General features: G+C 43.1%; 1 protein-coding gene across 1 annotated transcript in view; it reads right to left on the bottom strand.

Moving 5' to 3' along the window:
* Positions 1 to 14,813, bottom strand: part of LOC310852506 (uncharacterized protein) — a 131,729-nt gene extending 116,916 nt beyond the window's left edge. The window contains exons 1-3 of the mRNA XM_083756126.1: positions 14,765 to 14,813; positions 12,671 to 12,761; positions 5,081 to 5,244 (exon numbers count right to left, since the gene is read on the bottom strand). Of these exons, the coding sequence (XP_083612252.1) occupies positions 5,081 to 5,183 (103 nt within the window). The 5' untranslated portion in view covers positions 5,184 to 5,244; positions 12,671 to 12,761; positions 14,765 to 14,813. The remainder of the gene's footprint in view (positions 1 to 5,080; positions 5,245 to 12,670; positions 12,762 to 14,764) is intronic.
* Between the last annotated feature and the right edge of the window lie 938 nt (positions 14,814 to 15,751).

Below are 15,751 nucleotides of genomic sequence, written 5' to 3'. Positions count from 1 at the left end.
CTTGCTTTTTTTGTGTGCATTTAACATCTGCAGAACTCTAAAGTCTATCTTAGTAGAGCCAAAACAAATGTTGTTGTTGTTGTTGTTGTTGTTGTTTAGTCGTTTAGTCGTGTCCGACTCTTCGTGACCCCATGGACCAGAGAACGCCAGGCACCTCTGTCCTCCACTGCCTCCCGCAGTTTGGTCAAACTCACGCTGGTAACCTCGAAAACACTATCCAACCATCTCGTCCTCTGCCGTCCCCTTCTCCTTGTGCCCTCCATCTTTCCCAACATCAGGGTCTTCTCCAGGGAGTCTTCTCTTCTCATGAGGTGGCCAAAGTACTGGAGCCTCAGCTTCACGATCTGTCCTTCCAGTGAGCACTCAGGGCTGATTTCCTTAAGAATGGAGAGGTTGGATCTTCTTGCAGTCCATGGGACTCTCAAGAGTCTCCTCCAGCACCATAATTCAAAAGCATCAATTCTTCGGCGATCAGCCTTCTTTATGGTCCAGCTCTCACTTCCATACATCACTACTGGGAAAACCATAGCTTTAACTATACGAACCTTTGTTGGCAAGGTGATGTCTCTACTTCTCAAGATGCTGTCTAGGCCTGTCATTGCCCTTCTCCCAAGAAGCAGGCGTCTTTTAATTTCGTGGCTGCTTTCACCATCTGCAGTGATCATTGAGCCCAAGAAAGTAAAATCTCTCACTACCTCCATTTCTTCCCCTTCTATTTGCCAGGAGGTGATGGGACCAGAGGCCATGATCTTCGTTTTTTTGATGTTGAGCTTCAGACCATATTTTGCGCTCTCCTCTTTCACCCTCATTAAAAGGTTCTTTAATTCTTCCTCACTTTCTGCCATCAAGGTTGTGTCATCTGCATATCTGAGGTTGTTGATATTTCTTCCGGCAATCTTAATTCCGGCTAGGGATTCATCCAGCCCAGCCTTTCGCATGATGAATTCTGCATATAAGTTAAATAAGCAGGGAGACAAAATACAGCCTTGTCGTACTCCTTTCCCAATTTTGAACCAATCAGTTGTTCCATATCCAGTTCTAACTGTAGCTTCTTGTCCCACATAGAGATTTCTCAGGAGACAGATGAGGTGATCTGGCACTCCCATTTCTTTAAGAACTTGCCATAGTTTGCCGTGGTCGACACAGTCAAAGGCTTTTGCATAGTCAATGAAGCAGAAGTAGATGTCTTTCTGGAATTCTCTAGCTTTCTCCATAATCCAGCGCATGTTTGCAATTTGGTCTCTGGTTCCTCTGCCTCTTCTAAATCCAGCTTGCACTTCTGGGAGTTCTCGGTCCACATACTGCTTGAGCCTTCCTTGTAGAATTTTAAGCATAACTTTGCTAGCGTGTGAAATGAGTGCAATTGTGCGGTAGTTGGAGCATTCTTTGGCACTGCCCTTCTTTGGGATTGGGATGTAGACTGATCTTCTCCAATCTTCTGGCCACTGCTGAGTTTTCCAAACTTGCTGGCATATTGAGTGTAGCACCTTAACAGCATCATCTTTTAAAATTTTAAATAGTTCAGCTGGAATACCATCACTTCCACTGGCCTTGTTATTTGCAGTGCTTTCTAAGGCCCATTTGACTTCACTCTCCAGGATGTCTGGCTCAAGGTCAGCAACCACACTACCTGGGGTATACGAGACATCCATTTCTTTCTGGTATAATTCCTCTGTGTATTCTTGCCACCTCTTCTTGATGTCTTCTGCTTCTGTTAGGTCCTTTCCACTTTTGTCCTTTATTATGGAAATCTTTGTATGAAATGTTCCTTTCATATCTCCAATTTTCTTGAACAGATCTCTGGTTCTTCCCATTCTATTGCTTTCCTCTATTTCTTTGCATTGCTCGTTTAAGAAGGTCTTCTTGTCTCTCCTTGCTATTCTTTGGAAATCTGCATTCAATTTCCTGTATCTTTCACCATCTCCCTCGCATTTTGCTTGCCTTCTCTCCCCCGCTATTTGTAAGGCCTCATTGGACAGCCACTTTGCTTTCTTGCATTTCCTTTTCATTGGGATGGTTTTCGTTGCTGCCTCCTGTATAATGTTACGAGCCTCCATCCATAGTTCTTCAGGCATTCTGTCCACCAAATCTAAATCCTTAAACCTGTTCCTCACTTCCACTGTGTATTCATAAGGGATTTGACTTAGATTGTATCTTACCGGCCCAGTGGTTTTTCCTACTTTCTTCAGTTTAAGCTTGAATTTTGCTATAAGAAGCTGATGATCTGAGCCACAGTCAGCTCCAGGTCTTGTTTTTGCTGACTGTATAGAGCTTCTCCATCTTTGGCTGCAGAGAATATAATCAATCTGATTTCGATGCTGCCCATCTGGTGATGTCCATGTGTAGAGTCGTCTCTTGTGTTGTTGGAAAAGCGTGTTTGTGATGACCAGCTTGTTCTCTTGACAGAACTCTATTAGCCTTTGCCCTGCTTCGTTTTGATCTCCAAGGCCAAACTTGCCAGTTGTTCCTTTTATCTCTTGACTCCCTACTTTAGCATTCCAATCCCCTATAATGAGAAGAACATCCTTCTTTGGTGTCACTTCTATAAGGTCTTGTAAGTCTTCATAGAATTGGTCAATTTCAGTTTCTTCAGCACAAGTAGTTGGTGCATAAACTTGGATTACTGTGATATTAAAAGGTCTGCCTTGGATTCGTATCGAGATCATTCTATCATTTTTGAGATTGCATCCCAGTACAGCTTTCGCCACTCTTTTGTTGACTATGAGGGCCACTCCATTTCTTTTACGGGTTTCTTGCCCACAGTAGTAGATATGATGGTCATCCGAACTGAATTCACCCATTCCCGTCCATTTTAGTTCACTGATGCCCAGGATGTCAATATTTATTCTTGCCATCTCATTTTTGACCACCTCCAACTTACCCAGGTTCATGGTTCTTACATTCCAGGTTCCTATGCAATATTTTTCTTTACAGCATTGGACTTTCCTTTCGCTTCCAGGCATATCCGCAACTGAGCGTCCTTTCGGCTTTGGCCCAGCCGCTTCATCAGCTCTGGATCTACTTGTACTTGCCCTCCGCTCTTCCCCAGTAGCATGTTGGACGCCTTCCGACCTGAGGGGCTCATCTTCCAGCGTCATATCTTTTATATGCCTGTTGTCTTTGTCCATGGAGTTTTCTTGGCAGGGATACTGGAGTGGCTTGCCGGTTCCTCCTCCAGGTGGATCACGTTTGGTCAAAACTCTCCACTATGACCTGTTCATCTTGGGTGCCCTGCTCGGCATAGTTCATAGCTTCTCTGAGTTCTTCAAGCCCCTTCGCCACGGCAAGGCAAAACAAATATGGTTCCATAAATAATAGTAACCAGCATCAGTAGTGAGAAGAGCTCACACTACATAGCTTCCTTCTGGCCCTTATCTAGCTATTGATTTAATATTCTAGTGACTAAAATTTGACCTGGCATGTGTCCCAGCTTAGCCCATGACCTCATATGTGGCATCAGGGATGAGGCAGGTAGAGACACGGTTGTGTGACTTAAATCCTCCCACATCCTCGCAGAAAGCTGGTTGCTGAGTGGTGACTTTAAGCTTGGAGGATTGGCTATGCAATCGACTTCCCTGTGGGGAAGTCAGTTCAAGCGGAATGCAGGCTTGAAGTTGCTGCCCACCAGTGGGCATCCAGTGGCTCATCCAAGCACTGTGCATAGTTCTTTGCAAGCTTTGTGTGATGTTTTGAAGTCCCAACCAGCGTCAGCCGACATCATTGTGATGCCAGGTGACTGGCAGGTGAGCGGCCCCACCCACAAGTCAAATTTGACCCCACCCACAAGTCAAATTTGACTCATAGGAGGTAGGAGAGCTAAAGATATGGCCTGCTAGCCAGCTCCCATTCCCCTGTTCTTATCTTTTGATTTTTTTTTGCTGGTAAGCACACATACTTTTTTTAAATAAAAAAAAACTAGTTCAGTGTGTGTGAACTTTTGAATTTAACTTATTTCACTAGATTCAGTGGGCTTATTTTTTACCAAAGCATTTTGATCCAATACCTGGAAGCCTATAAAAGAGACTCTCAATCAAATCCACACCTCCAATGTCTTACAAATCTAAAACCTAATTAATTAATTAATTAATTAATTAATTAATAATGATGCTGTGTTTATTATATTACACTTTACAGTTTCTTACTGTGCACCCATTTTAGGTGTGACTAACCAATCTGTGTAAAGCCTTTTTCTTTTTTAAAAAAAAGTCAAATCAATGCCAAAACTTTCTCACAACGTACTGAGTTTGAGTGCTGAAAATATGTGCATGAAAATAATTAATACTAATGAAACTTGAGCTAAGGCAAAAGCCCAGGTTTTGAGGTTTGGAAGTTTGGGCTTATTGAAGCAAAAGAATTTACATTTATGTCTTATGCTCTCTTGCTTCAACAAAAAGTGGAAATATCAAATGACTAAGAAAAACCAGCAACTACCAGATCTATCACATTAACACTTGTGTCAAGAAGGTGGGGTCTTCTGTTGCTCAGTCAAATCATTCTGAATCAAATTATTGTACATTTCATCCAAAGGGTCAAGGGGAGAGTACAGCAGCTGAATTTATCTCAAAAGGCAACCATGCTGTGCAATGCCATTATGCAGCACACAAAAATGTTGACAAATGACCTGTATGGAGTAAGATTACTGTGGAAAAAGTGTGCCCATACTTTGGTACTTACGGTTGTAGAAGGCCTGTCTTCTATTACAAGTGTGTTTTGATTTCAGCAGTCTATAATATTCTCATAAAACTTTGCCACAGACTGCCTTGACTTGTCATATGCTAAATTGTATGTTAAATTGCTCGCCATTAGTTATGTCACAGTGCAACCCTGTTTACTCAGAAGTTAAGTCCCAGTGGGATCAGCTGGGCTTGCTTTCTAGTTTAGTGCTCTTAAGGCTGCAGCCTCACTATGTTTAAGTCCACCGGACTTAAGGGATCTGGAGAAAATACCAGTGCCTTTGATCTCCAGCCATATATAAAAGCCATGAACTATGGAGTGGTATTTAACAATGACATGATTGTGTGATGTGACAACCCACCATTCTCAGTGTAATCAATTAAGCCTTGGAAAACTCAAGGCATACCTGGAAGCTGAGCTACAGCATGATCTAGTAGCAACCACTGTTGACTCCAGGTTTGGGGGAGGCCTTGGACAAGATCCTGTATATGGGCCCACCTTCTCCTCATCACTGTCCTTAAAACCCTTTGAAAGGAGATTCCCAGATAAGCCCCGCCTCCCAGGAAGTCGCTATACAGAGATTTAAAGCAGAGGTAAATCCTTACTGGGCAGGACAGATCCAGCCTGATCTTCCACGCTTTTCTGTTCTTATGCTAAATCTTTCCTATAGCTGAGCTTGCATTGTGGGGGAGGCTAGAGTGCAATTTCACTACCCATACTGATGTTCCTACTACTGTTCTGCAGAACCAGACCTTACATCCCTGTTGTCCCTACTACTAATCCAGGGTCTGCCCCACACTTGGACATTTTTAAAGGGATAGCCCCTTTGCTTGGAGTCCTTGTTGCCATCCCATTCTTTCAAAGTGGGTTTCCTAGCATCTCTGGTGGCAGAGGCTAGAAGGTCATGAAGTTTCTCATGGAGAGCATAGAAGTTCTTGAGGAGTGTGTTTCCAATGTAGGGTTTTTGTTGTTGTTGTTGTATGGCTTAGGACTATCTAATTCCAGGGGTTCTAGTAGCTTGCAAGTGAGGTCCCAGCTACTGGGCCAAAGTTCAGTCCCATAGATGCTGGAATCTGCTCCTGGCTCCTCCACAGTCATAACTGAAGAACTAGTGTTCTCTAGAACTCTGTGATAGCTCCTTTTCTGAATTTGTCTACTAGCCATCTAGCTGGAGACTAGATGGAAACTTGGTACAAAAGGAAAGGGGTATTGGATGGACAGCAGACTTGAGAGATTTTCTTGCTTTTTACTAGAACAAAGCTGAGGCTGGTTGAAACATGGCGGTGGCGATGGAAGAGTGAAGGAACTAGGTGCCATGATTTTTTTCCACTACAAAAACCAAGTTCATAATCATGTCAAAAAGGATTTCCTAAATAGGGAGACAGAAATCCTTGGCGATCTAGTGCAGATCATGCAGATACTGATCACCTTCTGCCCACCCCAGGTTTGCCTTGTTCCTGACATACTAGTTCTCTATGTGGAAGAATTTTTTCCTCCGTTTGTATGGAGAAACTTCTAAACTATGAGAGTCTCCACCTGCAGTCTGCAGATACACCCCAGATACTGGTTTGTTACCTCAGTAAAAAGTAGGCCACACACAAAGAAGATGATTGAACACCCCCCCCCCCCTTTTAACATATCATTTTGAGAGGCTATGTTATTTCTTCCCTCCTTCCTTAAGCAATGGAAAGTTCAAGGGAGCCTTTCTAAGGCATGCTCTCTTTTTTTTTCAAATGAGAAAACATACTAGAGTTTATTTGTTATATAGATTTGAGACTATTCTATTTTTCTGCCTGTGATTTAATTTTATAGATAAGAATCTCTCTTCCACCCTTGCCCGTTACTCATACTCTGTTTTGACCCCTTAAAACTATTGGTCTGAAACCACACAATGCTCTGCAATCTGCAGCCCAGGTACCCACATCAAGGGATCTGAAGCATCTTATTGGTGGCTTCTGGCTTTGCATCAAAGCCAGACCTTCCTCCAAGTATAATTCCTAACAATAAATTTGTCTCCTATAAATCCATTCTGTTTTCACTAGCTGTAACTCATAGACTGCTATTCCTTTATTGTTATAGCTTTGTTTACTGTCTTTCTGGTATTTCTGTTACAAATTTAAAGACCTCGTGGGACCTGTATATCTCAGTCTTTATTCACTAGCCATCAAAAATGTTTCTCTTAGTAGCAGCAGTTGTTTGTTTGCTTGTTTGTTTCTGTGTTTTAAGTTGAGAGATGAAAAATTGCCATTGCATGCCTCTTGTCACAATGCGACATGGTTCTAACAGGGCTGCATACCTCCTCTTTGACAGCATAGCTATGGCCAAGCCTTTTTGCTGAACCAGGAAAATCTAAAGCATCCCATCTCTGGAAAGCTATTTTGGTCGTGACCTTTTTTGAACATGCTCTTTACCTTTTGGGGATCTACAAATTAGCTTTTAAGCCTGCCCTCAACTGATTTTATTTATTTAGTTTGTTATATACCACCGTTCATTTCAAGAGGAAATACCAAGGCGGTGATGTGCTCAGCATTCTCTGAAGCTGGCAATGGGCTGTGATGGAAGATTCTTTTTCCTAGATCTCACCTGTGGGGGGACTACCAGGAGGGAATCATCTGCTGCTCTTAGAACATGGGCAGGTCAGTGTGAAGGAAGACATCTGTTACTTGAGGATGCTATGGTAGTGGAGAAAGAAGCCTTATTTGATATCACCACCGCTACATGGAAGACACAAAGATGTGCTCGTACTCATGTTCAGTCAGATTCATTCAGGAATTTTTGCCACCTGCATTCTAGCCATTGTCCTTCTTGCTTCAGAGCTTGAAGTTCCCCAGTATGCCAGGGAGATATCTGAGCTCCACAATGTTAGAGAGGGAATTTATTTTGTTCTTGTTTGTTGCATTTATATTCTACCTTTTCTTCAAGGACCTCAATACGGTTTACATGGTACTCCGACTCCACATTTAAGCTTGTGAAGAGGCTGAAAAGCAGTAACTAGCCTAAGGTCACCCAGTGAGTTTTATAGCTGTTTCAGTGTTGTATTTTAAATTGTTGTGACCCTCCTTGGAAACTTATGTTAAAGAATGAATAATAAATCTTCTAACAAGAACAATGACCGCACTCTGAGCAACTTGTCAACCATAGCATTTGCTGTATAGTGTAGAGCAGGAGTGGGGGACTTTTTTGGCTCTGTGGGCCTGATTTGTATCAGATCTAGCCTTATTGGCCAAATTGGACAGATGGGGGCACCTGTCAGTCACCTCTATCATAATGTTGTCAGGTGATTTGGCACTTTGAGGTTACAAAGTCAGGACATCATGCAGGGTTTGCAAAGAGCCCTGTGTGGTGATTTAGAATGCCTTATGCTTTGACTTTACTGCTCATCAGCTAATAGATGGTACAGATGAAGCCTGATTTCTGCAAGCACTGATTGAGTGAGAATGGAGAACTTGCTAGCACACCTGATCCAGCAGGCTTCAGCTCTCAGTGGCTGCATGATAGAGCCAAGTTCTGCTTTCCCTTGCCAATGGGAGTGCATTTTAAGGCTTCCTATGCATTGGCAGCTGCATCTCAACTTGCCACACACCTGAAATCACATGTGACATCTGGTGTGGGCAAGTGGGCATGGTTTGGGGGGAAATGACCAAATCTGAACCCCTAGTGGGCCAGATATGGCCCACAGTTCAGAGGTTCCCTACCCCTGCTGTAGTGTTTCAAGCCTGGTATGCAAAGAAAGAGCCAGGACTGCAAAGGAATAATCTTCCTTTGAATTTTCAGTGACCTGATGTCATATGCTGCCAGGGGATTGACAGATTGCTTCTAGTTCCACAGAGATCCCAAGTCCAGAAAATTCACCTTAAAGGTATTAGGAAAAAATGAAATTCAGCTGAGATTTTAGTAGGGGTGGAGAACTTGTGGGCCTCCAGATGTTTCACTGTACCACCCATCATGCTGGCTGGGGCTGATGGGAGTTAGAGTGCAACAGTATCTGGGTGACATGATCCCCAACTCTGGATTGTACCATAACTTGCATGAAACACAAGTCTACAGTTACTTCAGTCAAATAGTTAATTTTTTTCATTAATTTTTTTCCAATCCATACAATGAGAGACAGACTATTTCTGGATCTCATATATCTCATATTGGACAATACTTTTTGGTGATGTTTAAATACATGGGAAGAGTTCACTGCAACCTCTCTGGTATTTTGTTGAAACAAAGGAGGGAAAGAGTCCATAAATATCTCCAGTAGGAGCATGTATGAGACAGAGACAGACCTGGTGGCAAATATAATATTGTCTCATGCCACCAACATGAGACCACCAGAGAAGCACAAGACAACCAAACAGAGGATGGAACAAAACAAAATAAAGAAACAAGCCTGAATTCATGCAAAAACATTTGGGAAAGGCTTGGATTTGGTCTGGAAACATTTTAGAACAGCACATTTGCCTTGTTTGTTTTTCTAAATCAGTTCACTCTCCCTTAATTCACTTTTAAGATACAAACTTCTGAAGGGAGTTGTCTCAGAATCAATATTTTACATCTTGTACACATGTTGAGCAGCTCCCCCCAGTTCTCCATTGTGTGCCTCCCCGTATCATTGATGCTAGCATTTTTATTTTAAACAAACTAACAAAAGGATAAAGGGTAAGCAAAGCAAGTCTTCACTGCATTTCACAAGATTTTAAGCAGAGTTAGCAGAATATAGGTTTTAGTTCTGCTTGCCCCTCTCAGCAGTTCATGCTGTTCTGAAACCTGTTCTCAAATTTCTCAATAATAATAATAATAATTCCTACCCTGTGAAAGGAGCTTCCAGCTTTCTACCTCATTCTCAGAGTGCTTTATAATGTCTTTTTACTTTTGGCGAGCATGGGATGGAGCTTACCTTGTTGTTACAAGGCAGACATGGGTAGTTTGTTTCCCCTTCCCTTTCCATTAAGCATTTCACCCAACACTTCCGTGTCTTCCCAGCTGTTTGCACACCCTGAGCTTCCCCTCAGCTTCAGCTGAACCATGGGAAACCAGTTACTGATCATAGGCTCACTGATTTTGTTTTTAAGGTAAGTTCCTCCTGTTACCTCTTTAAAAAAACAAACCCAACACTGATGCCTCTAAAAAAATTAAAGATTTAACATTAAAAATAAAAACAAGAAACAGCTGCCAGATCTATAGATAGTAAGAAGCCTCCCCACTTTCCCAAGCTTACAGGAAAGCCCATCTAAGGATGCCATGGGGCTTTCAAGAAGCACAGGTACCTGAGAAGGGTGCAGAGTGTAGAGCATTAAAGAGATTAGATGTACAGTGGTACCTTGGGTTAAGTACTTAATTCGTTCCGGAGGTCCGTTCTTAACCTGAAACTGTTCTTAACCTGAAGCACCACTTTAGCTAATGGGGCTTCCTGCTGCTGCCGTGCCGTGGCACACAATTTCTGTTCTCATCCTGAAGCAAAGTTCTTAACCTGAAGCACTATTTCTGGGTTAGCGGAGTCTGTAACCTGAAGCATATGTAAGCCGACGTACCACTATAAAATAATTCAAAGGATGCTTGCTAACAATACTTGGACACCTTGAAAGTAGGATAAGCAACAACACAAGCCCTGTGCCCCACTCATGGGAATTTCACTAAAATTTGATCTCCCCTCTGATAATTTCTTAATGAAGGAAGTTGCCTTATACTGTCAGACCATTGCTCCATTTGCCTCAGTCCTACTGACACTGACTGGCAGGAGCCCCAGGATTCCAGACAGAGATCTCCCCCAGCCATACGTAGAGGTGCCAGGGATTGAAAGTTGACCCTTTTGCACCCCAAGTTTATGTTCTGCCAAGGAGCTATAGGTCTTCTTTTCTCATTAATTGATGGAGAAAGGTGGGTGGGTGTGCAGATTAAATGTTTGGCACAGCACGATGCTATGACCAACACACATTGTGAAGATCCCATACACAAAGAGCACTAAGCTCCTTCTGGCCAAGAGCATGCCTTGGATCATGTAAAATACAGTATGGGGGCTGTATAAGGATGAGCTCATAATCAATTCAAATGATCACAGCAGCACATTCCAGCTGCTTTGGTCACAGAAAGCTCTGTAGGGTTGGGGTCAAGCGCTACCCAATTCACATTTCCCTTTCCCCACATTAGCAAATGCCTAATCATGGATTAGAGGGATGCGGGTGGCGCTGTGGGTTAAACCACAGAGCCTAGGACTTGCCGATCAGAAGGTCGGCGGTTCGAATCCCCGCGACGGGGTGAGCTCCCATTGCTCAGTCCCTGCTCCTGCCAACCTAGCAGTTCGAAAGCATGTCAAAAGTGCAAGTAGATAAATAGGTACCGCTCCGGCGGGGAGGTAAACGGCGTTTCCGTGCGCTGCTCTGATTCGCCAGAAGTGGCTTAGTCATGCTGGCCACATGACCCAGAAGTGTACGCCAGCTCCCTCAGCCAATAAAGCGAGATGAGTGCCGCAACCCCAGAGTCGTCCGCAACTGGACCTAATGGTCAGGGGTCCCTTTACCTTTTCAATCATGGATTGGAAGTGCTCACTGTGCAAACTCATTTTACCCCCAAGTGTAAAGTCACTTAGTAAATAGGAAAGTCAGTTCTCACTAGGGATGGAGAGAAACAAATTGAGTTTCTCTCAGTTTCTCATTCTTAAGTTCAGTTTACCCCATTTCAGCATCGGTTTGCATTTTTTCTTTAAAAAATGAAAACCCATGCACTTTTAATTATAATTTCCTCGCCAATATAGACAGTTTTGCAACAATTTTCCTTAGCATTGGGCATTTTTGCTCATTCTGTTCCCTCATATTTGCATATTGGTATACATTTCTGCTTGGAGTAGTGCAGTGCAAAATTCAGAGATGTGCAAAATTCAGGTGGCTGCATTTCATTTCAGGTATTGGGGAGGTGAGTGCAAATTTGGCTGCATTGCCTTAAAATGCGAACCGTCAATATCTTTCCCCAACCTTAGTTCTCAAATAATTGGTGGTGGTTGTCAGAAGCTTTATGCTGTCAAGCTGGCATGGATAAAACTCCGGGCTCACGGTCAGTTCCAATCTATTTGATTTATTGACAAAGTTCAAAAGTACATCTCCAGCGTTTCAATTTACATCCGACCCTTATGGCACAGTTGCCGCGTCTACTTTCCCCCCCTTTTCTTTACCCAGCATGCAAGTCTGTGGAAACCCCACCCCTGACTTCCTCTGTGTACAGAATGACTCGTTCCAGGCTCATCCTCCTCCCTCCCTGTGTCAGACTCGCTGTCAGACGACAGGCTGCTAATGATCTCTTTAGGCTCTCTATAAGTGCTGGTTTCTGTTCTTGAATCTTTTCCCGTTTGCCTCTCCCTGACAGTGGTGGTTTGTGCCCTGCTCCTTGCCTTACAAATAGTTTTCTTTTATTAGCCTGGCAAGCTGTCACCTACTATGCAAATCTAGTTTTCAAAACTTTTACAACCCCTCTCGCAACAATCTGTGCCAATGGGGCAAATTCCCCTCTTGTGGAGGTCAAGGTTTCAACAGACCAGCACGGTTTTGAACACAAGTTACATAAAATAGAGAGGAGGATAGCAAATGTGTTGACTTCCAAATACTTTGGACTACAATTCCCATAGGCTTGGCCAAAAACATGGATGTTGTAGTCCAGCAACATCTGCAGAGCACCATTCTGGTTGCTCCTGAAATAGAGGGTTGCAGTTCAAATACTGAATACTTTGTACAATTTAACATCCAAAGAGCAAGTATTAACTTTAGTAACTGGAGGCTTTTTATATATCATCTTAACTTATGGTTATCCACCCTGAGGTTTTGGGGTGGGGTGCCTCAGAAATATGAACCAATGAATAACAAACAATATCGGGCTGATATATTTTTGTTTGGCTTTCGTCAGTATTTTAAACTTCATTCTGAAATGTGCTTCAAGACAAGTCTAGGAGATGGAGGCAGATTAAACGTCTTCACAATCCCACACAAACACACGCACAGAGAGAACATTTTGCCATAATCACCTGCTTGTATTTATTCCTGTCCAGTTCTGCTAGGTCGTCTGGGGAAGAGTCAAGAGGGGAGACTTGCGCCAAGGAGAAATAATGCAGCACTCTGTGCCAAAAGGAAATGTAGGATAATAACTATAATGAGGCTGAGTAGGGTGGCCAGGGAAAGAGCCTGTGGCTTCAAGAAGTGCAATGTGTCAGCGAGAGAGAACAGCGGCCTCGCTGGCATGATTGCAGCCGGAGCCTCAAGCTGTAAATCACTGCGCAGCCAACATGTCAAGAATGTTTGGCCACCCCTGACGCTCAGGCATCAAGCAACAAAATAACCTACTGTGCTAACCTCAAGTGGATAAGCCATGTGAACAGGCCAAATGCCCAGTGTCCAAGTCAAATTGCCAAAACTCAATTACTTTAAATCAAGAGGCCAGAAGTGATGAGAGTATATCTTAGAAACGTAATGGGGGTGGGGAGAAATTAGTTCAAAACACAATCTCTAAATTTTCTCATTCGTATTGAGAAAGCCGCTCCAATTCAGACTTTCAAAAGTAATCTGACATATACACATTTAATCCTGGCCCGATTCTGACACACAAACATGTCAATTTAGTGTTGCCGTTAACAAGCTGAGCTGCTTTCTCCATACCACAGTCATAATCTCCATGGTCATTTTATAGCGGGGTGGATAACCTGTGGCCCTCCAGATATTGCAGGATTGCAGCTTCCATCATTGCTGGCCATTAGCCATGCTGTCTTGGTTTGATGGGCGTTGGCGCTCAATATCCTCTAAAGGGCAAAAGCTGCACGGAAAGATTTAGCTACCTAAGACAATGTCTTCTTGATAAATGTTTAGTTTTCCAGGGGACAATTTTTGCCTCTTACCACCTCCAATACTATTAAGATTCGTTTTAAAATGGGATGTGTACTAGATTCAGCTGAATCCTGAATCCCAAACTGAATTGGGCCAAATTATGGGGTGCGGGGAATGCAGGCTTTGCTGCAGTCCGGAAGCAGCCCTGGATCACTGCAAGTTGGATTGGGCTACCCAGAGTAATCCAGGGCTGTCATGGGGCAGGACATTGGGCAGGAAGGAGAAGCAGGTGTTGGGCAGGAAGGGAAGTAGGAGAGGCTGGGTGACAAAAAGGCCTAGGAGAGTATAAAGGATCTATCAGACTTACTTTATCTTCCTGGAATAAGGTGGGGTGGGAGTGGATATCTTTGGACGTGGTGTGCAGAGTGTTCTTTCATAACCTGCTTTCCCAAACATCCTCTCCTTCTACTGCCTGATATCAGAGTTCACATCAGATTTAAGAAGTGTATAGATTGGGAAAAGACAATTTCTGAATCTCAAGTTGGGCAAGATAACTTGCTAATTAAGCTATAGACTCCTTGCCCACACACAACAGCTAGAGAGAACTTCGTACAAGGCAATAGCAAATGGGCTCTTCAAAGTGAGTACGTGGAAGAGAAACGCTTTCATCAGCAACTCCCCTTCCCTCTTTTGGAAATCCAGCCAATGCACAACATTCTCTTTATCACACTTTTCTGGCAACCCTAGACTCAAATATTTGTGCTATAAAAATGTTGGCATGTCATTAGCAATCTCATTTGTTGTGCCAGTTCTATTTATTATCCCATAGCAAAGAATCTCTTAAAATAGGCAGGAGTAAGATGCAACATATGTTCTGCAGCACTTGAAGAATTATAAGCATATGGCCAATAAAAATGGAATTCTTATGTCTACATTTCTATACTGCATATGCCTTTGCCGGCACTGTAACTCCATCCAGATGCCAGTTTGAGAAACAGGTTGAGCTTCAGGTACGTATATAACAGAAATAGCGTTGGAAAGTAGCTAAATACTGTACTTTGAATATATAAGGCTGGATCCAGACCAAGGCTGGGTGTGCAGTATAACCTTAAAGCACATTCAAAACACATTTCTCCCTTCAAAGAATTATAAGCAACCATTAACAAACTACAGTGCCCAGAATCCTTTGAGGGGGGAAATGTACTTCAAATGTGTGCTTGCACAGCCTTAGATTAGAAATCTAATCAGGCTATGATGGAACATAAATTCCATTAATTTCACTAAGTCTGTCCTAAGCATACCAAGTCTGAATCTAGCTCCTTCTCCTGGCTTCTGTCACTGTTCAGTTCCCTATGGAGGGGCAAGCAAATGGAAAGTGATGATAACAGGAAAGAGGTGAGCACACCCAAAGAGGAATGAGTCACTAAAGGCATCTTGTCCAAACATCCTTCAAAACATATTCCATATGCTTTGGTCAGCACAGTCCTCTGAACTCTGTAGACATAAAAGGTCCATAGGACATAGGGATTCCCTCTTCTCCACTCTTATTTGCAGCAGCACATTTGAAAGGGGACACATCACCTACACCGTCAGTTGATGCTACATAGATGTTGGATTGGCTCTGGTTCCAATAATCCTAGGATCTGCTGAACTCACTGGAGCCTTGAACATCCTGCAAGTCGCAATGCCATTATGGCCATGCAATGAACCAACCTCACTTCCCATTCCCTAACCGTATAGATAGGTTTGACCTAACACACCATCCGATACCCAACAAAAGTTGGGTTCCAAGCCATTTTAGTGGGGTATAAACAAGTGAGCGAACAATGACAGGTTCCAACTGGACACACTGTTTTGGGGCACTGGGGACAGATGGCAGGATGGAGGTTGATGGATTTGGATGACAAAGGCTGGAATCAGGATTTGTAAAACCACGGGAAGCTTCAAGGCAGGAGAAAAGTTGCTTCAATAAAATGAAGAAACAAACAGTGATCCATACCCTGGAAGACTGTTGAAAACTGTGAACAGTGCAGCAAAAACAAATTATATTGCACTGATCTAGCTGGAAATGCACAAGCTGCCTATTTGCTAGTGGGCCCAAAGTGTTAGTTACACACTAAAGACTCAGAACTGAACTACATGCAAGAGCACCTGTCCACTTATCTCAGGACCTGGGCCTTCCTTGTAGATCGCTTCTCACAATCCCATAAATGAGTGTTGCCTCTTATTGGGGTGTATGGAATAGAGCCTTCTCTGTGGTGATCCCCTACTTGTGGAATTCCCTTCCT

The sequence above is a fragment of the Podarcis gaigeae genome, assembly GCF_964106915.1.
Source record: "Podarcis gaigeae genome assembly, chromosome: 9".
NCBI classification, from domain to species: domain Eukaryota; kingdom Metazoa; phylum Chordata; class Lepidosauria; order Squamata; family Lacertidae; genus Podarcis; species Podarcis gaigeae.
Note: the sequence above shows the minus strand (reverse complement) of the source record. Positions and strands in the feature narration are given on the sequence as shown.